Source organism: Salvelinus fontinalis, chromosome 21 (assembly GCF_029448725.1).
Source record: "Salvelinus fontinalis isolate EN_2023a chromosome 21, ASM2944872v1, whole genome shotgun sequence".
Classification (NCBI taxonomy): Eukaryota; Metazoa; Chordata; class Actinopteri; order Salmoniformes; family Salmonidae; genus Salvelinus; species Salvelinus fontinalis.
In genome coordinates, this window is record NC_074685.1 from 21,064,026 (window position 1) to 21,090,463 (window position 26,438).

Below are 26,438 nucleotides of genomic sequence, written 5' to 3' on the forward strand. Positions count from 1 at the left end.
AAGGATTACACCCCTGAACTCATCCACCTACGCTCACGTGGTAGTTCACAGCAGCGTGTGCGACTCACCTTCAGTTTCAACGCCACGCCCATACCTGCAGAAACCAGGAAATATAAATATTTGATGGCAGACGAACTGCTTATTTTGTTACTTCAAAACTGACATTCTGTTGGTGGACTATCATATTCGGTATTTAATTGTGCATTTCCATAGCAAACTATCAAATATCCAGAACTTCCATTAGGTAAGTCAAACTTCGAAACTGACATGTCCTTTTCTAACCTAGCCTACTGTCTGTTTGCTTCTTTTGCCTTATTTGGGCATTGCCATTCTTTGCAGTAGCCTCTGTTGCGCTTATTCAGTAGCCTTCTCATGTGCTTAATTCATAAGAAAAACAAAGCTTCTGAAAATAGAGTATAGTTACTACTGACCAGGCTTGGGCGGCTTCAGAGTTTGTCCTTTGTAGCCCACAGCGAAGTGCTATTCTGTTACAATAACGTTACGATTTGTAATTCATTCTGAGGCCTCAATGTTGTTGACCCCTCCCGCCCTAATAGTTGATGTATTTATCCACTCTGGCTTTTCTGTTTGGGCAACCAAAACCTATTTAATCTTTAAATCATGTATAACTTATGACCTTTTGGGGTTCACAACAAAGCTGTGAAACCTTTTTGTTGTTGTTGACATAGTCAAATAACTCAAGCATAGCTTGGTAACTTAAAAAAAAACATTAACTACAGGACATGAGGAACTTTGGTAAAAAATAATGCCACTGCTAAAGGTGGCGCTGTTTATAGGCAGTCTTGCTTAAACCCTCAACTTGAAACTTTGTATGTCGGTGTCTTTCCTCATGCGGAACAAATTTGCCAAATAATTTCCCCCAAAGGTCCATTAGGAAAGATTTTCCTCCATCTTGGAAAACGTTTGAAAAACTTCTCATTAGCCTAAATAGCAACAAATTTGGTATTGATAAATCAAAAATCGGATTTCAGACATTACCATGATGAACCATGTTAAGTTTAGCATAGTTTCCTTGTTTTTTTTGAATCAACAATTCACTTTCTTGCCAATGTAACACTAATGCTTACATTTAAAATATATATATATTTATATTTTCTGGTGGAGTACAAGTCAGATAAACTCCAAATTTGTTTTTTGGGCTCATCACAGTAGTCCCTGAAGAGTTTCTGAAAATAAAGTTGATGCATTCAAAGATGGCAATGCTGTGCAATGATGCTCCCCATCCAACCTGACAGCTTGAGAGGATCTGCATAGAAGAAATGGGAGAAACTCCTCCAAATACAGGTGTGCCAAGCTTGTAGTGTCATACCCAAGAAGACTCTAGGCTGTAATTGCTGCCAAGGTCCTTCAATAAAGTACTGAGTTAAAGGTCTGAATATTTATGTAAATGTGATATTTCAGTTTTTTATTTTGAATACATTTGCAAACATTTCTAAAAACCTGTTTTTGCTTTGTCCATTATGAGGTTTTATGTGTAGATTTATGAAGGGAGACATGTCAAAGGAAAAATTATGACCCCCCCTTAGAATCCCTAACTTAAATTGCAGGTCCTGAAAAGTGTGAGGAACTAGGTCTTATACTGTGAGATAATTGTCTAGACACATTTTTGCAATTGATGCAGTTTGATTTGAGTATCAGAATGTGCTGGTGGAGTTCTGGTAAGGATGCTTTAGTGAAAAAAAAGGGTTGGATCACATCCAACTACGTGAATAATATTAATTATCTGAGACAAATTATATCCCGTAACAAATTCTGTCTGCTCAGCTGCCCGTCCTCAGCATTGTTGCTAATTAGGCCAGGTTGGCCTATGTGAAAGCATTTTAGACCATGGTCTAAGCAAAAGTTATAAGCACAAGTATAGGCCCATGATTTCATTCTGGTACCATCATTCTGTTACCGGGTGTTGATCCACTTCACTTACTGTAGTTCAATAAACAAAATAGATTTTTTCAAACTCAAACTGTCATTATAGCTGACGCCCCATTCTTTCTGCAGACATCTTTTAATCTTAATTCGGGGGTAATGTATTGTGTCATTTAGGAGTCACTTTTATTGTAAATAAGAATATATGTTTCTAAACACTTCTATATTGATGTGGATACTACCATGATTACGGTAATATCTTGAATGAATAATGATGAGTGGGAAAGTTCCAAGACATGCTAACCTTACTTTTTATTGGTAATGGTTAGAGGTTAGCATGTCTTTGGGTTATGATCTTTGACCCTTTGACTTTCTCATTCATCATTATTGACGAGTTAAGGATTATCCACAATCATGGTAGCATCCACATTAATGTAAAACATTTTAGAAACCTTCTGTTCTTATTTACAATACATCTACAATAAATCGTATTTACAAAATTACACAATACATTATTTACCTTTAAATATCTATTGGGCACAAAATAATCAGAAATGCAGACCATTCCTTTTTACAAAACTGTTTCAGTTCCACAATATTCTTGGTATATCTGGTGTGAACCATCTCTTGAGGTCATGCCACAGCATCTCAAATCGGGATGAGGTCAGGACTCTGACTGGGACACTCCAGAAGGTGTATTTTCATCTGTTGAAGCCATTTTGTTTATTTACTTCTGTGTTTTGGGTTGTTGTCCTGTTGCATCACTTAACTTATGTTGCGCTTCAATTGGCGGACAAATAGCCTTACATTCTCCTGAAAAATGTCTTGATAAACTTGGGAATTCATTTTTCCGTTGACGATAGCAAGCTCTCCAGGCCGTGAGGCAGCAAAGCAGCCCCAAACCATGATGCTCCCTCCACCTTAATTTATAGTTGGGATGAGGTTTTGATGTTGTTGTGCTGTGCCTTTTTCTTCTCCACACATAGTGTTGTTGTGTGTTCCTTCCAAACAACACAACTGTAGTTTCATCTGTCCACAGGATATTTTGCCAGTAGCGCTGTGGGACATCCAGGTGTTCTTTTGCGAACTTCAGACATGCAGCAATGTTTTTTTTTGTGGACAGCAGGGGCTTCTTCCATGGTGTCCTCCCATGAACACCATTCTTGTTTAGTGTTTTACGTGTTGTAGACTCGTCAACAGAGATGTTAGCATGTTCCAGAGATTTCTGTAAGTCTTTAGCTGACACTCTAGGATTCTTCTTAACCTCATTGAGCATTCTGTGCTGTGCTCTTGCAGTCATCTATGCAGGACGGCCACTCCTAGGGAGAGTAGCAACAGTGCTGAACGTTCTCCATTTATAGACAATTTGTCTTACTGTGGACTGACTTTTTTAGAGATACTTTTGTAACCCTTTCCAACTTTATGCAAGGTCTTCTGAAATCTCTCTTGTTTGAGGCATGGTTCACATCAGCAATGCTTCTTGTGAATAGCAAACTCAAATTTAGTGTTTATTTTTATAGGGCAGGGCAGCTCTAAACCAACATCTACAATCTCGTCTCATTGATTAGACTCCAGGTTAGCTGACTCCTGACTCCAATTAGCTTTTGGAGAAGTCATTAGGGGTTCACATAGGGGTTCACATACTTCTTCCAACCTACACTGTGAATTTTTAAATGATATACTCAATATAGACAAGAAAAATGTAATTTGTTATTAGTTTAAGCACCCTGTTTGTCTATTGTTGTGACTTAGATGAAGACCAGATCAAATTTGGTCAAATTCATGCAGAAATCCAGGTAATTCCAAAGGGTTCATATACTTTTTCTTTGCACTGTGTGTATACGTATGTACACAGTACCAGTCAAAAGTTTGGGTACACCTACTTGAGAGAATACAAAGGGTGGCTACAGAATCTCAAGTATAAAATATATTTTGATTTCCTTAACACTTTTGGTTACTACATGATACCATATGTGTTATTTCATAGTTTTGATGTCTTCACTATTCTTTTACAATGTATAAAATAGTAAAATAAAAACCCTTGAATGAGTAGATGTGCCCAAACTTTTGACTGGTAATGTATAGAAGACAGAAGTTTTAAGGGGGGAATGTCCACCAAAGCGGTTTCCAGAGAATTGAATGTTCAATTATCTCACATAATTTTTTGAGAATTTGGCAGAGCGTCCAAGACAACGTCTAACCACTCCAGCCCAGGATCTCCGCATCCGGCTTCTTCACCTGCGGGATCATCTGAGACCAGCTACCCGGACAGCTGATGAAGCTGTGGGTTTGCACAACCGAAGAATTTCTGCACAAACTGTCAAAAACTGTCTTGGGAAGCTCACCTGTGTGCTCGTCGTCCTCACCAGGCTCTTGACCTGACTGCAGTTTTGGTGTCGGAACCGACTTCAGTAGGCAAATGCTCCCCTTCGATGGCCACTGGCACGCTGGAGAAGTGTGCTCTTCACAGATGAAACCGGGAAGATGGCAGACAGCGTGTATGGTGTCGTCTGGGTGAGCAGTTTGATGTCAACGTTGTGAACAAGAGTGCCCCATGGTGGAGGTGGGATTATGGTATGGGCAGGCATAAGCTATGGACAAAGAAAACAATTGCATTTTATCAATGGCAATTTGAATGCACAGTGATACCATGACGAGATCCTGAGGCACATTGTCATGCCATTCATCTGCCGCCATCACCTCATGTTTCAGCATGATAATGCACGGCCCCATTTCACAAGGCTCTGTACACAATTCCTGGAAGCAGAAAATGTCCCAGTTCTTCCATGGGCTGCATACTCACCAGACATGTCACCCATTGAGCATGTTTGGAATGCTCTGGAACAACGTGTATGCCAGTGTGTTTCTGCCAATATCCAGGAACTTTGCACAGACATTGAGTGAGGCAACATTCCACAGACCACAATCAACAGCCTGATCAACTCTATGCGAAGGAGCTGCATCGCGCTGCATTTGGCAAATGGTGGTCACACCAGATACTGACTGGTTTTCTGATCCATGCCTCTACTTTATTTAAGGTACAGCATCTCTGACCAACAGGTCCATATCTGTATTCCCAGTCATGTGAAATCCATAGATTAGGGCTTGATGAATTTATTTCAGTTGACTGATTTCCTTCTATGAACCATACCTCAGTAAAATCTTTGACATTGTTGCATGCTGCGTCTTATATTTTTGTTCAGTTGTATTTCCACACTGAGGTTGGAATAATATTGTAAAATGTATGATAATGCCCTTTTAATGGAAGAGATGTTTTAAAAGATCGCCTGAAGATTCAGACAGTTTTGGTGGGATTTAATTTTGGCCTGCCTGCTAAATTTGTTAATCGTCCAATAAGAAAGATACAGTATTTCCAAACCTGCCAATAACAGCTAGTGTTCAGTTTTCCCCTCCCCACTCAGACCATTCCCAAACAGTCCTACCAAACAGTCAGTTCTTGCTTGAGAAATTGCTCTTTGCTAAGAAGCTATTTTTGAACATTTTAATTTAAATCAATCACAGTAAGGTACTTAATTGTTACCCAGAAATGATTTGATATTGAGATTTAAAAGAAATACAAAAAAATAACCACACCTGCATTGGAGTAGGGTCCTATAAAATCTGCGTTGCGGCAAAAGAGGATGGAATCATGGAATCCAGATATTTAAACGGAATTCAACAGTATTAGAAAATGTATTGAACTTAGTAGGAAATCAAATTAATGTATTGAACTTATTTGTGAGTGACATGGCTCTCCGTCTGGCATACTGTATGCATTCCATAGGGACAATGCATAATCAAGTGAAAGCCGATCGAGAAAAATACAACAATAATAGTGAAAGTGGTAATTGGTGAGAGACAGGGTCGCAATAAAACAGACTGCTTATGTAAAGCTATAAAGACAATCAAAACATGACAAAACAACTTGCAGACTGGCTATCGATTTAGAAACCACCACCAGTAATGGAAAAACTACCCAATTGTCATACTTGAGTAAAAGTATAGATATGTTAATAGAAAATGACTCAAGTGAAAGTCAGCTAGTAAAATACTACTTGAGTAAAATTATTTGGTTTTACATTTACTTTTGATACCTACGTATATTTAATTGCTAAAATATACATAAAGTTCCTTATATTAAGCAAAGCAGATGGCACCATTTTCTTGTTATGAAAATTTACGGATAGCCAGGGGACACTCCAACACTCAGACATCATTTACAAACTAAGCATTTGTGTCTAGTGAGACTGTCAGATCAGAGGCAGTAGGGACGACCAGGGATGTTCTCCTGATAAGAGTGTGAATTTGACTTTTCCTGTCCTGCTAAGCATTCAAAATGTAACGAGTACTTTTGGGAGTCAGGGAAAATGTATGGAGTAAAAAGTACAATATTTTCTTTAGGAATAAAGTAAAGTAGTCAAAAATATAAATAGTAAACTACAGATAACCAAGCATCTTTTATCCTTTTCGCTTATCTGAACATGTGGCACTCACACTTGTGGTAGGCATTCGGATGTGGGTATTTTATTATGTTCCCCATTAGCTGCTTCCAAGGCAGCCGCTTCTCTTCCTGGGGTCCAAACAGGTAGGCCTACCTGTCTTTTTTTTATATTGAGAGTGGTTTGGGTACTTTGCTGGCTTCTGATGTTCATTCATCTCATTGTTATTTTTTGGAACATGTAGAATGGACGCTGTGACTAAAACGTTAACTAGTATAAATAAATGTCGCAACCCAAACACCCATCACCACAAGAGACTTTGCATCACAATGCTCTGGTCAAATTGCATCACTTTGCAGCTTAGGAGATGAGCTGTTTTGATTTGAGGGAAATGTAATTTGATGTAAAACATATTCTCATTCCCCTGTTGTGGTGTCACTGCTTTTCAGATGTCCATAAAGGATTTTCTTAAACCAGTTTAATGCTGAATTCAGTGATTACATCATGTAGAAGACATATTGTGATATTTGGGACAGCCTGGTGGAGGGATGAGTGTGTGTGTGTGTAGTAATGTGCCATGACACGGGTCCAGCTGGTGAGATTTACAGTTAAAGACTGAACGAGGCCACAGGATTAATGCTTTTGTTCTGCTGACATCCACGCTCAGCAAGAGAGAAGTGAGACACTTGTGCGCATGTGCCACTGACTACATGGATTAATACTAGAAATGTATTTGATGAGATTACTATAAAGTTTTTGATTCTATGGGACCATGCCTTATTTATTAAGATATTGTTCTGGGAGGTAGTGAGGGTTTTAGATTATAATCCTAGTCATTAGTCAGCACAGTGGAAGCATCCTACATGCTCTTTGTCCCTATGTCCCCTATGCCCTTTAGGCAGTGCCTGCTGCCTGGATGATGCACAATGCATAGCCATTAAAGTTATTCCATGCTGTAGTGTTTTTGTTACCTAACTGGGTATAAATAGTCTGTTATTTATGGGCTTGCTGCTGGTTTGGGGCCCTTAGAGTGCTAAGGGATTTCTGTGCCCTGCTCATTCGTAGTGAAATCTCCTGCTCTCATGGCCCAGCCATATAGAGAGCAGTAATCCAGACATGCAAACTGCTGGGATATAATTCCTATCCAGAGGTTTGTATTGGCTGGCAGTTCTCCAGCTGCATTTATTTATTTATTTATTTATTTCCCCCCTCACGGGACATGGCTGCATGGTGACAGGGAATGTGAATGTTGAAGTGAATAAAGAAGTGAATAGTCTGCTAGATGGATAATATTTTGGGGGATGGGAGAGGGTATGGTGTGATGATGGAAAGTTGAGTGAGTGAGATGATGAGGATGGGGGCTATGGGTTTTAATGGGGACTAAACCTACATAGGGATTTTGGGAAAATGGGGTGGTGTACATACATGATCTGTCAGGGCTTCGTACCACAATTATCCCGGCGGCAGCAGCAGTGTTTTCATTAGTGTAATGTTTAGAGATCTCCAGAATGATGTAACAGTGACGCGCTGTCATCCCCTCTGGGCCTGCCCACCGCCAGTAGCATGACTGTTGTCCATTTCATTTCTCTGAGGGGAAAAAAACATCTGTCAGAGCCGGCGGTAGGGGACACAGGGCTCGTGATTGCGAACGTAGTAGCGAGTGGGCAGGGCTCAGTGGGTTCAGTGTAGTGTGTATGATGGCAGTGAGCACAGTGGTGGCAGAGATGGTTAGAAGTCAGGGCTGCCTTTCAGAATATTGCGGAGGGAAGTGAGATGTTAGTGGAGCCGTTGTGAGTAGCAGGGGGTGTATGTAATGCAGTTGTAAGTGGAGAAACGGCCAAGGGTTCAAATATGAAGTTTAAGAAGTTCATTACCATCATGCAGGCGGCCATGGGCATTGTCCCCCTCAACAAACGAGAGCTCCTACCACCTGGGAGGAAACTCTGGAGACCCCCAGGGTGAGTTAAACTGAGGTGTGCATATGAGCTTGTATGCATGAAATGAATATTTGTCTACTGTCTGTATGTAGCTGTTGGTGTATTCAAGTACAAGCATCTACTGTACCTCTACAATATTTGAATCCTTTGCACAAGTATTCAAAATGTTGCCAATATCGCTAGGCGAATCACAAACATGATTTGGAATGTATGTTTCTGCTTTGCTCACCAGATGGTACTAGCCTACATGCTACAGTATGAGCATGTGTGTTGCCATTAGTTACTGCTCAGGTCATGGATGCTGCATTTTGATTGTGACTCTGCTATTGGGAGCACAGCAGATGAATGAATGTAGCAGAGATCCTTCCTGTGAGTAGGATGGCTCTCCTTAGCTGGACCAATCCAGCACAGTCACTCACTGGATCCATTATCAGATCCACTATGGAACCATTCTTTAGTCCATGGCTGCTACTGTATTTATTGTTTCAAATAAAATGTGCAGTGTATTGCCACTCAAGCGGTTACTAAGTTGTCAAGGATGGTTTTTTTGTTTGCGTGTGTATATTTATGTGACCCCCCCTCACTCACTGAGGTTGATGTTGTGGATCAATTATTCATTATACACAACATTGCTCTTAGTAATTCTCCCATGGTACAGGAATTCCATTTTGGACATGAATGTGTTCTCAGTTTGGAAATGTCCTAATTGTGTGGGTCTCATGCTGACAGAAGCTTGTCTATCGCTTCCCTGCTCAGCTATAACACGGCTAGGGCAGGGGATTGGGGAGTTCGTTGGAAAGGAAAAGTCAAACAACACAAGCTGAGCATTTGGTCAAAGATCACAGCAAGCTCAATCACTTTATTTATTACTATTCTGACATGAGGTCAAATGGCTACAGAGCAAATGTTTGGCTCAAGCGCAAACAGATTACAGCTGCATTGAGGCCTTAAATTTGTGTGTGCACATGCCTGTGCATCAGACTGTGCCTTTGCATGTGTGAGTGTTTGTTTGTCTGGTTGTGACCAGGGCAAGGCTTTGTTTTGTTATGGATTGGTATTTGAACCAATACCTTTCATTGTGTTAATGTTTCACTTCAATGGCCCGTCAGCGTTTTAATTCTCTAATGTGGAATGAAATTAATTTCATACAGTTTCTACTCTTTTCAGTTGAGATTTTACATAGGTTACCAATAACAATCCTTTATACAAAGTTTAACTCTATTCCTAATGTTGAGTAATGGTTATTTAAACCCTGCTGTCTCTCCCAACAGGGACACACCCAGTACTGACCAGTCCAACACTGACCTGTTCAGGTCCAGCTGCTCCTGGGATAGGTTCTACTGGACCAAGGAAGCCCAGTACCTGTGTCTCCGTCGACTCTCTGCACCCAGCTACTCTGCTATTCTGAGGGTACCTCATCCTTTCTGCCTACTTTGTATTCTTTACCCATCCTATTTTCTGCCCTAACACTGTGAGCATGTGTGGTTGGACATATTATTTATGGTGCCATGTGATCTAGTCTTTAAACAGGAAATCCAGAATGGTTTTGCCTATGTTTTAAGTCAGTTGGAAAAGCTCTGATGGATATCTATTGCCTTAGATCTTCCTTCAGTTATTCATGTTCCCCATTCACAAAGTGTATGTATCCAAGGCCTTTGTCCCATTGCCCTATTTAGAAGTTTCTGGTTCTCTCCCCTCCCCCAATGCAAATTTAACAGGAAGACAGGACTCATCCCCATAGAGGCGGTTCAAAGAGAACTCAGAGTGAGAAATTCAGGCCAACCATCACAACACGTATTGTTGTGCTACACTGAACAAAAATATAAACGCAACATGTAAAGTGTTGGTCCCATGTTTCATGAGCTGAAATATACGTCCCAGAGATTTTCCATGCACACAAAAAGCTTATTTCTCTCAAATTGTGTGCCTAAATTTGTTTACATCCTGTTAGTGAGCATTTTCTCCTTTGCCAATATAATCCATCCACTTGACAGGTGTGACATATCAAGAAGCTAATTAAACAGCATGATCATTACATAGGTGCACAAACTGGGGAGCCAGGCCCAGCCAATCAGAATGAGTTTTTTTCCCCCACAAAAGGGCTTTATTATAGACAGAAACACTCCTCAGCATCCCTCCCACCTCTCATCAGACAATCCTGCAGGTGAAGAAGCTGGATGTGGAGGTTCTGGGCTGGCGTGGTTACACGTGGTTGTTAAGCCGGTTGGATGTACTGCCAAATTCTCTAAAATAGAAGTTGGAGGCAGCTTATGGTAGAGAAATTAACAAAATTCTGTTTAATCAGCTTCTTGATATGCCACACCTGTCGGGTGGATGGATTATCTTGGCAAAGGAGAAAAGCTTACTTATTGGTAAAATACTCCTTACACAGCCTGGAGGTGTGTTGGGTCATTATCCTGTTGAAAAACAAATGATAGACCCACTAAGCCCAAACAAGATCGTATGGCGTATTGCTGCAGAATGCTGTGGTAGCCGTGCTGGTTAAGTGTGCCTTGAATTCTAACTAAATCAGTGTCACCAGGAAAGCACCCCCACACCATAACACCTTCTCCATGGTTCACCCACACCGCGTCTCACAAAGACACGGCGGTTGGAACCAAAAATCACAAATTTGGACTCCAGACCAAAGAACAAATTTCCACCGGTCTAATGTCCATTGCTTGTGTTTCTAGGCCCAAGCAAGTCTCTTCTTATTGCTGTCTTTTTTTAGTAGTGTTTTCTTTACAGCAATTCGACCATGAATACCTGATGTGTCTGTTACTTGTACTCTGTGACGCATTTTCTTGGCCTGCAATTTCTGAGGCTGGTAACTCTAATGAACTAATGTAACTCCTGGGTCTTCCTTTCCTGTGGCGGTCCCCATAGCGCCTGATGATTTTTGCGACTGCACTTGAAGACATTTTCAAAGTTCTTAATTTTCCGGATTGACTGACCTTCATGTTTTTAAAGTAATGATGGACTGTTATTTCTCTCTGCTTATTTGAGCTGTTCTTTCCATAATATGGACTTCTATTCTATTTTACCAAATAGAACTATCTTCTGTATATGATCCCTACACGACTGATTGGCTCAAACGCATGAAGGAAAGAAATTCCACAAATTAACTATTAACGATGCACACCTGTAAATTGAAATGCTTTCCAGGTGACTACCTCATGAATCTGGTTTAGAGAATGCCAAGAGTGTGCAAAGCTGTCATCAAGGCAAAGGGTGGCTACTTTGAAGAATCTCAAATATAAAATATATTTTGATTTGTTTAGCACTTTTTTGGTTACTACATGAGTTATTTCATAGTTTTTATGTCTTCACTGTTATTCTACATTGTAGAAAATAAACTTTGAATAGTTCACCTAATTTCAGGTTGTGACAAAACAAGCAGCAAGTATAGTGTAGAGCAGCCAAACTCAACTGGCGGTCTGAGTCCTGACCCAGAGAACAGTCAATCCGGATGGGACAACATATTGCATTTTGTTATAAAGTCAATACATTATTTTTTGACAGCATTATAAAATCTACTGGGCGCAGCGTCCTCTTCAACTCAGCAACCTCTCACTCTCTCTGTGTTGCCAACTTCTGTGTTGCCAACTATTGGCTGTCCTAAAAGTCGCTAGAGGTCGCTAAATGACGCCATCACCTAATTTGCATAATTGGCCATGTGCATGTATTTGTGATGGATGCTGTAGGAGAGATGAATAATGTTGTGGGAGAGACAAAATGTGAGTAAAATACACCATAAATATGTTTAGAACTACAAATGAACTTCTGTCGATTCTTGTTTGTTTTTTTTATGTCACAATTCCAACCCTCCTCCTTTATCCTGGCTTGGGACCTGCAAAAGTGACCCAAAAGAGGCACTCTGCAGAGTTACTTCGTATTTAATTTAAAAAAAAATTGTTTTGTTTTTCTTAATTTGGTTTGGTTTTTAACCTTATGGTCCACTTAGGAGCCTACAACAAGTCACAGTAAAACATGAACATTTTTAACCATAACATAAAAATAATTGTATACAATCTAAATGGACCAAAAAAAGACAATAGAAAAAACTGTCAATGGCAATGTGAGAAAATTATGGTAACTAGTCTGGCCCTAATTCAGGTAAAAAATAAAATAAAAATTATGTAAGCCACGGCGGGATCAGCCAGCGGCGGCTTCCCGCATGCGTGATTCATTTGCAGTCTGGATGAGGAGGGGTGAACATCTCCTGCTCTGACTGCAGCTGGGAGGGACTGGGCCGCCGAGTGAGTGCTTTGGGACGGGAGTGAGTGCTTTGGGACGGGGGTGGGGCCCACGGCAGCACCCGCTGCTCATTGAGAAGAGTAAGAACGATATGTGCTTTCACATCAGAGTCTCCAATAACACCAGAAAAAGTCGCTAGATTTGTCGCTAGTCGCTTTTTTGAAAATCTGTCGCTAGAGTGGTCTGAATAGTTGCTAAATATAGAGACAAAGTCGCTAAGTTGGCAACACTGCTCTCTATCAAAGCAACGCCCACCTCTACTAGTGCCTACTAATCCAACCGCGTTATGTGCAAATACAAGAGGCCACGTCTTACACAATCACATTAATTCAAATATCCTTTGTGGAACCTTGGGACAAGCAGGCAGAAAGAAGCAGATTTGACCGCAGTTCAACTGTAAATATGACAGAAGGAGCTTTGTTTACCAGTATCTTTGTTTAATATGGCTTGTTAAATAAAGTTAAACCATATTCAAAGACGAGTGGACGGAACAGTATTCATTCATTCTCCCTGCAACTAGCACAAAACCAATGTGTCCGTAGCTCTTGTGAAAAGTGTCAATGTTAAGTGCCATTATCACACCAGGCATAGTAAATTCGATCAGATGTATCCCCTGAACACGGAGGTGAGAAAAAACAAGATTAATTTACTCAAATCCCACACAAGTCCTTGTCAATTCCCTGACAGCGCAACAACGTGCAATGGAGTGTTCACTGAGAATAGCTTGGGTTTTGGGAGAAAACAACTTTTTCAGATGCTGAGATGGTAAAATAATGCATATGTGAAGTTGCTGACACCTTGCTTAAAGGTAAACTAAAAGATGAGCTCATGGAAAAGATCTAACTGATCCCAATGTCAGATTCCACAGCAATGAGGAGAACTGAAATTTTGGCTGAAGATTTACCTTTATAGCTTGAGGCCATTCAGAGTTAAATGCATGGTGCATTCTGAATGGCCTCATGTAGTGGGATCTGTTTGATCTTTTCCATGAGCTCATCTTTTAGTTTACCTTCAAGCAAAGGTTTTTGCATAGACAATTATGCAACCACTTTTTTTCTTCAGCATGTGTACATTCTAAATTAGTTGTAATTCAAATTCTTAGTGTCATTTAATCTACAGACCTGTTTGTTACTATGCTGTACCACACTGCCAATAAAGGACGATATCCATCAGGACCTTTGCCACCAAGGAAATTTGTCACTAGACCTTCTGAAATATTAGTTGAGTACCCCTGGTGTAAAGCATCATTGTACCATCGAAACCATTGTGAAATTACTTTTCCATAACCACAAATATTGTATTTTCAGCTGTTTGAAGCTTGTGTATAAAACTGATAGTAAAAAAAATCAACTTAAGCATGCGCACATAGAAGAGAGATGCCACTTCTTAGACTTGTTTTCTATAATGACAAATCTATACCTCATATTTCTTTGTGAATGTGGTTGCTTTCAGTAATTTGGAAGGATCCATTTTGCCAGAAAATTAACAGCATTCCTAGCAAAAATGAATGCGTGTTTTATTTTTTGGGGGTACAAGTAAAATACACATTTGAGCATTGCTATCAGTTATTTGATTCTTTGTTGTAGCAATGGACTGCAATTGCTCTACGTATTTGTCGAGATGACAATATCGAGACCACTTAGGTTACCCCATCTTGAATTGGTACATCCTAATACGGTCTTCCCTTTCGGCGCTCTCTGATTCACTCAATTTGCTGGGTTGTTTTACTGATAATTTCAAAAACATGGGAAAATATTTTGAATATTATATTGGATAGGCTACATGTTACTTTTAACAATAGTCGTTGCCGAATTTCCTTTGTTTGAATCACAAGAAAAGTGGTCTCTGGTTTGAAAGTGCATGATGCCCGTAAATGGAGGGAGACTCTTCAGTCTTAGCAGATATGATACACATTATTTCAAAGTAAGTAAAACCAACGATTCTAAGGTCCATTTATAAATGATTCCTTATTGTTTAATCATACTGTTGCAATGTTAATTTCACTGACACACACTAGAGCACAAATGTTTTACAAAGTTTCAAGGCTGTCACGGGACCCTTACTGGAATGTTTCCACCTGCTGCTGCTAACGTTACATAGTATCACGAAGGAATGAGTTCACTCGTAGCAACCATCAAAAGGCTGTGCCTGTCAACTTTTGTAAGCCACGTTGTGATATTCCGTATGAAGTGAAGATATTACTTAATATGGTGTTTGAAGTCATTGCACAATGGGCAGTCAAATGTATAATTCGGTAAAAATTCATTCACGATTGCGTCTGAACAAGGGTGGCAATATTTGGGAGTCATCCCCCCCAAAAAATCATACTAGTGTTTTTAATGGATTGCTGTTGGTAGAAGTTACCTACCCTGAGGTGATATACAGTGTAGTTATGATCCTTTTTTAATGTTCCAGTGTATTTAATAGACAGTGCGTAGTCACTCCATGTAATGTGGCTGTACTGCAAGTAGAGGGCGTACTACAACAAAACAATCTAGATTAGACTGATGGATTAGACTGATGGCTAGGATGGCTACCCTAAAGATAAAACCACACTACTTCTCTGCCATAATGGGAACTATAGATTTTCATTGCCGGAGTTCTAGCTTTCATGTGTGTAGATTAGTCTTTGCAGTTGTGTGTCTGTGTGTTTATGATTGAGAGCGCTGCATGCACTTTTGTTTTTGTCTGTGTGAGATTAAAGGATCTGTTCTTCTAAGCCACATCCCATGAGGGTAACTCGGTGTTATTTCAGCCATTTCAATGTAGAAATGCTCATTCTCAATCTCATCAGAGAAACTGTGTTCTCGTGTAAAACTCTCAGGAAGCCAAGACTCAGCCAGCTGACCTGCCAGTGAACTAAATGACATCACACAGCAGAAAAAGGCAATTTGACTCACTGTGCCACTGGGCTTGCCTGTACCCTGTTCTCATCACTGTTCAGGAGAGACAGACGTACAGTAGGAGCAAGCAGACTATACGCACTTGGTTCTCTCTGTGCCTCCATACTCAATACCACTGTCCTACCACTAGGATGTAGCACCACTCTCACCGCCAGCTGGTCAGGTGAATGAAGGGAAGGATTTGTTAGGAGTGGTTTTTGAGATGCTGTACTGTGGGAGATGGAATACGTGTGTGGTAAATGTTGGTATTGTAGGTGAGCTCCTGTCCTGTAAAATGTTCCCTCGCTGATCCACAAGCTGGATACTTTTTCCATAATGCTGGCTACTTCAGATATTCGGGAAAGCACTGTTGCACTGCCCAACATTCCATCTCTCTGCCTGGAGGTATACACACTACAGACCCCCAGACTCCCACGCTCTGGTCTGCTATCTAGTATCCACGCCGATTCCAATTTTCTTGTCTCTCCCTTTTTTTTTTTTTCATGGTGGATTTTGCAATATCCTCCATGTGTGGCTATATCCTCATTCCTCACACTTAATCACAAGTGATTTACAATGTAGTTCTACTAGTCTGTAGAACACCCGTGTGTCAATATATGCTCATTCTATATTGAGTCATAGCAGTAGTCCAGGGGTTTATTCACTAGGAACCAAACACAGAGGACTAGCCTGTACTTTCCCAATAAGAAATGTTAATTTTTGCGGCAAAAGGTTTGCTAGTGTGCACTACTGAATACACCCCAGTCCTCCCTGACCACTCCTTATCTGTCCTGTGAGTCCAAACTTCTAAAAGTGGATTATGATCTGTCCCATCCTCTGTCAGCCAGAGTGATGCCCCCATTTCTAAAAGCCTGGGCTGGAGATGTAAGCAGCACAGGGATTCGGCTCCACTTAAGTAAGGAAAATAAAGTACTTCTTAAAACCTGCGCTCTCAGATTGGCTGTGTGCCCCCGTGTGTTTTTTAAAGTATGTAGTTAAAGCGTTTGATTTTTGGTATGTGTGAGTATTTGGGTTAAATCCTTACACACACAATTGCATACTCATTTGTATGTGTGTGTGTGCGATTAGCTTGGTGCGTTATTTTGTGTGTGTATTTTAATCATCAGCATGGTCGTGTGCGATTGTGTAAACACACAGTCTGTGGATGGTGGGATTTGTGCTGAATGTAGGCCAGCAGAATCCAGCTTAGGTCAAAGCTAGGCAGGCAGACCAAAGCAGGGTGTTGCGGTTACTGCTGGTGCTGCTGTGGAAATGGAGGAGGTAGAATCGTAGCAGCCAGAGCAACGCATCAGTGGAGCAGAGCATCAGTGGAGCAGAGGAGGAACCATGAAGACTGTCCTTCACCTGCACAGGAAATGGATCCACACCTACAAGGCCACCCCCATCCTCAAGGGGCTTGTGAGTGACTCCAGCTTGGCTCTAGATAGTTAGACAGGTGGTCTTTGGGTGGAAAGGTAAGCAGGTAGACAGGCAGTTGTGACAAGTTTTTCATGATGGGTGTAGTAGTTTCAGTGAGTGAAGTTGGTAAAAATGTGTGTCAGTGATTATTTTGGTAGAGTTTTCTGTTTTCAGCTGGTGGTATGGGTTCTGTGTTGTAAGGCTGAAGGTGTGTGGAATCAGTAGTCCATGTGTGACGCTGGTTAGTAGACTGACAACTCACACTAAATTCTTCCGCTGCTCTGTCGTTCGCTACATATTTTAGTCAGATACTGCCATCATTGAAGTTGTTTGTGGCACGGGGGGGCCTTGTACAAAAGTAATCCGTGATAGGATCGTCTCTAACCAAGTATCAAAGCCAATGACACATTTTCAAACTGCCACTTTACCCACGTGTGTTCTGGCTCTGGCCCAACCCCTCGGTTTCTGGACCAATCGGACGGCCCCTAATGTGTTCACATTCTGTGACGGGTCGGGGAGGTACTCCGATCTAGACTCATTATGGAGAAGGAACTCTTCTGTGGGCGTGGCGTAGCGTTTGGCGGGAGCAAGGAGCCTGGTTAGCCAGGGAAAGTGATTAGTTGGTGTGTGCTGTACTATGTGCTCAGAGAGCATGTGTTGGAAACATAAGTTTGTTTGTGCCAGGTATAGTACTGTTATCTTTTGTGTTGTTGGCTATATGAGATTTGGAGTATGGTGTTTTGATGTATTCTATTGGCATGGTCATTCAAGATTAATCTGACTCCGTATGTCTTGTTGAAATGAGAAACAAATGGTTAATATATCCTGTTCTTACCCTTATTGTGGAATGTGCCCTTCTCCCATAGAGCCCAGTCATGGAGGAAACTATGTGGGAGCAGTATACTGTGACACTGCAGAGGGTGAGTCTAGCTTTGCAATACACACACCACACTGGATTACTACACAATACAATATATTGCTTGCCATTACTGCAACCATAACACCCTTTACTCCAACCATATCACATTTCAGTGCATAACATTACTCTTCTTGTAGGGTTATAACCAAACCAGATATGAATTATAATTGCCATCTACAGCTACACCACCAGATTACAATGCAATATACTGTGGATCCTTTTAAGCTCTGTTTCTTTCATAACATGTGCTATACTATCAACACCAGGGGTAAGTACAGTGCCGTCGAGGGTACGCCAAATAAAAATGTGATCCACATAAAAATAAATTGTCACATTTTGAAACAGTCCATTTTATATTTTCCAACGGGGCTATACATTTGGGTGAGGTTTTTTTTCTCGCCTGAGTAGCCTCGTTTCACTGCCCAAAATTAAACCATCTAGTGTTCAGCAAAATCACAACACAATGTCAAATACAGGTAGCCTAGTCAAATAATTAACATCCAATCATATTAACCGTTAAATGCTGACCACACCTCTCGAGTCGCGTGCGCAATCGTTGCAAAATAAATGTAAACATGCATGTTATTTAATTATTGCACCTACACTGCTTGTGCGCCAACAAGTGTCTGCGTTGCCAAGCGCTAATATAGAAGTCAGTTCTATTTGTAACCCTGAACGCGGTGCAAGTCCTGCCTCTCCCATCTCATTGGTTTATAGAAGCAGATACCCACGTGCCAACTCCTCGTTGGTGATACCCACGTGGGGGATTGAAAGATAAACGGAGTTGGGTCGGTCGTCGTGATAACTATGAAAGTTCAATGCCAATCGCCATAGAAAGTCCAAAGAAGAAAAAGCTGGAAGGAGGAGAGAACTAGAAACGATTCGGTTGACTGTTTTATGTGTGGAATAATTGTCGGAGTAGAGGACCTTGTGCATTTCAGGTAAAATAACACCACAATGTTTATATCCCAGGACAAATTTGCTAGAAACAGCAAGCTAGCTAAATAGGATAAATTAGCTAGCAACTGTAAGCTAGCTAGCTAAATTGCCGTAAATATTTAATACTTTTTGACCTGTCCCCAAATTAATATAATGGTTCAGAGTTTGTTTTGAAATTTCAACCTGCATGTCGTGATCGTGTTTGGTGTGGGGGGACAAAATCAATTGGCATACGCGCCGCTGGTTTAGGTACGGTGTTACTCTCTCGCGAAAATTCCACTAATGGTCCGTATGTAGCCAAAAGTAGCTGCTGCTCATTCCGTTTGCTCGAAAATGGATAAAAGGTTCAAAGTAAGGCCCGCGTCCATAGACGCATACATACCATCTCTACTGGTAATACTGCTACTACCAGCAGTACTACACCTGCATCTGTCGACGACACAAGTTTTTCTTCTTCCACGAGCACATCCAATGCTAGCATCAGTAATTCTACATTTGTTGTTAGCCCAGCTAGCATGGACACTGACAGTTGTGAATCTGATGCAGCTGAAGAGCTACTGCCCCCTTACCCGGGGAATGCACCGAACAACATACATTGGACCATCAAAGAGGCGCAAATATGATGAACTACATTGATTTGGGGTTCACTTATATTGGGAGTAGTGCCTTTCCTCAGCCACAGTGTGTTATATGTGCAAAAGTCTCACAACTCGATGAAACCTTCACTCTTGCACAGACATTTTAGAAACAAAACATGCCAATTTGAAAAATAAGCTGCAGGAGTTTTTTGAGCGAGAATTAAGACTTTCGCGTAGTAAGACCTATAAAAGCAACAGATACCATTTAATAAGAAGGGGCTAAAAGCATATTATATGGTGAGCTACCGAGTGGCTAGGACAGGCAAGCCCCATACGTTGTGCAGGACTTAATTCTTCCTGCTGCTGCAGATATAGCTGGTACAATGCTGGGGGAAAAGGCCAAAAAAACTATACAGACAATGTCTTCATCAAACAACAGTTTCACGACGCATCAGTGACATGGCAGGAGATGTTTTGAAACAATTACTGCTTTGCATACAAGCCAGTGAATTCTATGCATTTACAGCTGGATGAGTCAACAGACGTGGCGGGCCTGGCACAGCTCCTGGTATATGTCCGTTACATTTATGGGGGGTCAACTAAGGAAGACATCCTCTTCTGCAAACCACTGGAAACCAGGACAGCATGAGAGGATATTTTTAAAGTACTGGACAGCTTTGTGACATCAAATGGACTTTGGTGGTCAAGATGTTTTGGTATCTGTACTGATGGCACAAAAGCCATGCCTGGGAAACATAGTGGAGTGGTAACGGGCGTGCAAGCAGTTGCTCCTGACGCCACTTGGGTACACTGCAGCATCCACCGAGAGGCTCTTGCTGCCAAGGGAATGCCAGACAGCTTGAAAGACGTTTTGGACAATCCAGTGAAAATGGTTAACTTTGTTAAAGCAAGGCCCCTGAACTCTCGTGTATTTTCTGCACTATGCAATGGTATGGGCAGCGACCATGTAACACTTTTACAACATACATAAGTCCACTGGTTATCAAGGGGCAAAGTATTGATACGTTTTTTTGAATTGCGAGACTAGCTTAAAGTTATTTACTGATCATCATTTTCACTTGCCTGACCACTTGCTTGATGAGTTTCTCACACGACTGGCCTATCTGGGTGACGTTTTTTTCTCACCTGAATGATCTGAGTCTAGGATTACAGGGACTCTCCGCAACTATATTCAATGGGCGGGACAAAATTGAGGCTGTGATTAAGAAGTTGGAGTTCTCTGTTTGCAAAAACAAGGACAACACACAGGTCTTTCAATCATTGTATGTTTTTTTTGTGTGCAAATGAACTCGCGCTTACGGACAATGTCAAATGTGATATAGCGAAGCACCTGAGTGAATTGGGTGCGCAATTATGCAGGTACTTTCCTGAAACGGATGACCCAAACAACTGGATTCATTATCCATTTCATGCACTGCCTCCAGTCGACTTACCGATATCTGATCAAGAGCCTTATTGAAATTGCAACAAGCGGTTCTGTGAAAATGTAATTTAATCAGAAGCCACTGCCAAATTTCTGGATTAGGCTACGCTCAGAGTATCCTTCCTTGGCAAAAAAATGCGCTGTTAAGACACTGATACCCTTTGCAACCACGTACCTATGTGAGAGTGGATTCTCGGCCCTCACTAGCATGAAAATGAAATACAGGCACAGACTGTGTGGATAATTATTTAAGACTGAGACTCTTTGCAATACAACCCAACATTGCGGAGTTATGTGCATCCTTTCAAGCACATCCTTCTCAATAACCTGTGGTGAGTTATTCACAATTTTGATGAACAAATAAGGTTTTATATGTAAGATGGTTAAATAAAGAGCAAAACTATTAATTATTATTATTTGTACCCTTGTCCTATAAGATTTCTTTGTCACTGTCACAACCCGGCTCGTGGGAAAACTCACACTCATTCTTATGTTTAATAAATGTAGTGTATGTGGCAGGCTTACAATGATGTCAAAAAAAACATTTGAGAGTGGGCTGACCCTGGTGCTAGAGGGGATGCGCAGCTGGAGGTTGAATGATTGAAGGGGTACGGGACTATAATAAGTTTGGGAACCACTGATCTAGAAGATGTTCATCCATCTACAGCACACATTCCATGCATGCAGCACATCTGCCCAGCACTGTTATAATCGTGTGGAGCTCACACTCATTGTCTCATAGCCTCACTCTATGCTCTGGCTATGAAGTTGCTTTTAACAAATATATTTTGTTGACCACCACATCACTGACCCTTCCACATCCAGCTGTCATATGCGCTCTCTAGACTATCTCTCTTTCTTCATCCGTCCTTCTACATCTCCTTAGTCCCAGTTTCTTTCACGTTCCAATTTACCCTTCCTCTTGTCCTCTTTCTTTAGCTTACCACATCACTCGCTCTCTAACAATCCATTGCCTCCATTGTCCCTGTCTCTCTCTGGTACTGAAAGACATTAGAGTGGAGCAATTATTATAATTTTTTTAATTGTACAGATGGGGGTGTGGGGGGGGAGTCTTAGAGGACCATCAAATCTTTGCTCCAATCTCATCTGGGCAGCGCAGGGGCAGGTACACCACTCAGACAACAAGGACCAGGACAGAAGGGTACACACACACAAAGTAAACTTAGACGTACTTAAAATAATTAGATATATTCACTCAGACACTAACCTGAACAGACTAGTACACAGGCGCTTGCATGCACAAAAATCTAATCAAAACACCCATACAAACACATCTCTAATACATGTCCTCTCTACTGCAGGACCCCAAGATGGGTTTTGGTATTGCAGTGTCCGGGGGGCGGGACAACCCCAACGAGGAAAGCGGGGAGATGTCCATAGTAGTGTCTGACGTGCTTCAGGGAGGGCCCGCCGATGGCCTGCTATTGTACGTACCTCCTGTCAATCAATCATAATGATGCATCATGTGTTCTGTCATTTTGAAGCTACAGTTTGAATATCTCACAGTGGATTTGTTTTCCCTCATATGTTAATTGTGTTTTGTAGTGCGAATGACCGGGTGGTGCAGGTGAACGCTACTCCCATGGATGGCGTGCCACACTCCTTCGCTGTACAGACCCTCAGAAAGTGTGGAAAAGTAGCCAAAATTGTGAGTATAATATTTGACATCTGTTTTATTATGGTGGCAAAAGATGAAGATGCTTGCTATTTTACATTTAGGACTCAAGTATAGGAGTTTGGGATCTGAGGGTTGGATAAGTGTCAATGATTCCTGACTGTTCAGTCAGTGCCTGATGTGGTCTTTGGTTTTGACAGACGGTTAAGAGGCCCAGGAAGGTTCCGGTCAACCTGCTGAAACATGGCCCTTCCCCTGACGACCGTGTCTTCAGCAACAATGATTATGACCAGGACCGCCACAGTGTGTACAGTGGACGCAGCGGTCATCAAGATCGCGACCACAGCCAGGAGAGGGGAGGTTACACAGATGCTGGCTACCAGGGACAGGGCTTTGACCGGGATTACGGTCGAGATGACCGGGGCAGGAGTATGGAGAGGAATCTTGATCCAGAGAGGCAGTACAGACGAGACGGCAGCAAAGGTCGGACTCTGGACCGCGAACGTAGCCCTGACCGCCGCTACAAAAGTGACCGCACTCTTGACCGTGACCGCAGCCCCAATCTGCGTTACCGTAGTGATCTCACTCTTGACCGCGACCCCAGCCCTGACAGGCGTTTCCGTAGCGAACGCACTCTGGACCGCACTAACAGCCCTGACTTGCGATACAGAGCTGGTCACAGTCCTGCCCGCAGTCACGGTCGCGACCGCAGCTTTGAGCGGAACCGCAAACGTGTTCCTAGTGACCACGACCAGAGGAAGGAGCAGATGAAGAGTGGGAGCAGGGAACGTCTGGACCGTTCACCCTCCCCCACCTCCATGCCAATTCCCATGTCCCGCCCTCCTCGGGAGCCGGAGCCCCTGGAGAAACCCGTTAGTGTGCTGCTACTAAAAAACAGGCCCAACGAAGGTCAGAATAGGGCTATACGAAACATTACATTATTTTGATCTCTTGCTCCTCCATTTCTGTTGACTCTACCTACCCTCTCCCCCAAGACTGCCTGTGTTTAAATGTTTACTTTGTTTTTATGTTGACGTGTGTTTGTGTTGTAGAGTATGGTCTGCATCTGGGTAGTCAGCTGTTCATTAAGGAGATGACCAGCACAGGTCTGGCATGCAGGGATGGCAACCTCCAGGAGGGAGACATCGTACTGAAGGTAGGAAGGGCCTCACACACAGACACACCACTGTTTCATCTCTGCCCTGGGGGAAGTATTGTTTCAGTGCTGCCTCTTCAAAAATGATGTGTTGAGTTGGCCAAAAGCATGACAGCACTATCTTAGACAGGTGGCTACAGATGTGAATGTGCTTTGACATCTCACCCTGTGTCAGATCAATGGTACGGTGACAGAGAACCTGTCTCTGAGTGATGCAGGGAAGCTGATCGAGAAGTCTCGTGGGAAGCTGCAGCTGGTGGTGCAGAGAGACAGAAGACAGGTCCTCATCAGAATTCCTCCCCTGGCAGACAGTGACTCTGAGCTCGATGGTGAGAGACCCTCCACTCTGTCTCTGTGGCAGCAGCTCCTTTCCTTTTTGAGGGAAAAACTTTTTATGTGTACAGATTCAGAACTGTCCCAGTGCTTTTTTCTTTCATTGACCTTCTGTATAATCTGCTGATTTGAACATGTATGCTTTCTGCTGTATATTGTTCTGTCCCTGTCTGGTTTTATTGAAATGTCTGTTTTAGTTTTTGTTTGATTTTTGCAAAAAGCACTTTCCACCTTTTGGGACAATCCTTTATTTTTTATTTTTTTTACTTTACTCACCCTCCACACGATCATTGATATAGAGATGTCACATGGCCCAGAGACTTCTCACTCCCAATGTTCCATTCAGGGATGTGGTGTGTGTGAGCGCTTGCCTGGGGAATATAATACCCATCATAATCCACCTATTGAATATGACAGAATTGTATTATCTTATGGTCTGAAATGTAGCATATGTGCTGTCTAAGATTGGAACTGCAGCTAGGTTATTGAGTACAGAAGTGCATGTCTGTGTGTCAGCCACTGCCACAGTGTAACTGTGTGAGGTTTGCTGTGTCTGTTTCACTCTACTTCGAATATGTTTCATGTTTCTTGGGTAAAAAGTTGAGTTGGTGTTTCACTGAGGCTGTATGTATGAAACATGACTTGGGTGATCTGTCTGAAGATAAACTAGATGTTGGTGATATTTTGTGTTCCAGATATCTCGGAGATTGAGTCGTACCGCTCCTACTCGCCACAGGATGACCGACGGGCCCCCACCTCAGACCTGTCTTCCCATTCCTCCAATGAGAGGCTCCGAGACAAACCCAGGTAAACCGTCACCCTCTGGTCCCACCTGCACCATGGATCACTCTTATGTACCGGTAACAAGTTCAGATATTTACAGAATGACTGTTTTTACTCCGTCACTATGAGAAAAGTCTACTTTGACTGTAGCTGTGCTGAAGAGTTTGAGAACCATAGGATTCTGTGTGCGTTAACATCAGGGAGGACCCACCAAGCAGGCTGGCTAAGATGGGCGCCATGCCGACACCGTTCGCCATGCCGGCACGAGTATCAGATAGAGTTATGGAGGACACGCCCCCTCTGCCAGCAGAGAAGGAGGAGTCCCGCCCAGAAATGTCCCCAGGTAACTACAATGTCTTTAAACAAATGAATACGATAGATACAAATGTTATCATCATATTTACCTGTTATTATATAACCAGCATTGGGTAACTTACACCTAGGGCTGTACCTTATTACCGGCAGTCATGTCATAACCGCAGTCAAATTCCACGTGACCATTGAATCACGGGATTCTCCTTTTATGCACTCTGAACATGCGTTGGTAGTACCCAACTTGTTAATGACCATCAGGTCACTAATGGTACTCAGGACTCTACTGTCCCTCTAACCACTCTGACGTTAATGCAAATGTTTATTATGCACACTGGATGGGCTGGTTATTTTCTACTATGCTCCAAACATTCTATTAATCAGTCTGTGAAAGAACTTATAGGCCTAGGCCAGTGGTCACCAACCTTTTCTGAGTAAAGATCACTTTCCTGCCAAAAAGCAAGCCGAGATCTAACACTTACATTTAAGTGATGTTTAAGAAAAATCTAACATTAACCTAATAAAAACAGTTCTGTATGAATTCCATTTGTGCTGTAGGCAGGCCTTGTACATTATCACAGTCCTGAGTACCAATGACCTGATGGTCATTAACAAGTTGGTTACTACCAACGCATGTTTAGAGTGCATAAAAGGAGAATACTGTGATCCAATGGTCACGTGGAATTTGACTGCGGTTATTGGCTGTATGCCTGGCCTGCAAATATTTTTCTTGTCAGACCATATATTTTAAAACTAAAGCTTTGATAACAAAATAGATCAGTTGGTGTAGCTCTGATTGAAATAATGATATTTTTTATTTTAATGGACTGATGGTACCTGGTCATGGTGCTTTCAAGACACCTGGGAACTAGGTAAAATCACAACGTCCGTGATGTTCACGTCGGAAAATCGGGGCTCTAGAAAGGTGCCCGAGTTTCCGTCTTGGAATTCCGAGTTGGATGACCGCTCAAAACGGTTTTGCCCAGGCAATCAATTTTTTTTCCACAGTTCCCAGTTGTCTTGAACGTACTGAAGTCGGGAGATGTCTGAGTTTCTAGTTGTTTTGAACATGGCAATAGTCTCAACGGAGGGAGGGAGGGAGAGAGCAGCAAAGGGTCAGCCTCTAAGTCCCTGCTCTCTCATTCCTTTCCTCCGGTGAGACTGACTAGAGAGAGGGGACACAGTCTTCCACCTTATGACGAAACTCGAGACACACCGCATCCTCATCAAGCACAAATTCATGTTGTTCCTATGACCAGAGAAAGTGAAATATTCCTTGATATTAAAATAGACACGACGAGCTGCTAATAATAATACAAACGCAGGGCTATCGATACACTTGGCTGCTCATTCATTGCTGCTGCGGAGCAAGTGGGAGGGAGAAGGCCTTTTATGTTTTGTAATAGACTGTTGACAGTGCCAAGTAAAACATTTAACATTAAACATTTTACATCATAAAACAGCAGCTCTTTGCTGTATTCTTTGAAGTCTCTCTCTGGTCATGGTTTTAAGTTATGAAA

The 26,438-nt window shown here is 42.0% G+C and overlaps 1 protein-coding gene across 3 annotated transcripts in view; it reads left to right on the plus strand.

Moving 5' to 3' along the window:
• LOC129818416 (tight junction protein ZO-2-like) overlaps positions 1–26,438 on the plus strand; it is a 36,969-nt gene continuing 10,531 nt past the window's right edge. Inside the window, exons 1-10 of one of the 3 annotated variants that reach the window (XM_055874266.1) lie at positions 1–244; positions 9,532–9,670; positions 17,685–17,738; positions 22,021–22,145; positions 22,265–22,367; positions 22,535–23,243; positions 23,387–23,490; positions 23,666–23,819; positions 24,519–24,630; positions 24,807–24,949. In XM_055874266.1, the coding sequence (XP_055730241.1) occupies positions 17,694–17,738; positions 22,021–22,145; positions 22,265–22,367; positions 22,535–23,243; positions 23,387–23,490; positions 23,666–23,819; positions 24,519–24,630; positions 24,807–24,949 (1,495 nt within the window). In that variant the 5' untranslated portion in view covers positions 1–244; positions 9,532–9,670; positions 17,685–17,693. Of the gene's footprint in view, positions 245–9,531; positions 9,671–14,091; positions 14,441–14,490; positions 16,819–17,684; positions 17,739–22,020; positions 22,146–22,264; positions 22,368–22,534; positions 23,244–23,386; positions 23,491–23,665; positions 23,820–24,518; positions 24,631–24,806; positions 24,950–26,438 lie in introns of those variants that run through there. The other 2 variants (XM_055874265.1, XM_055874267.1) reach the window with 2 other exon arrangements.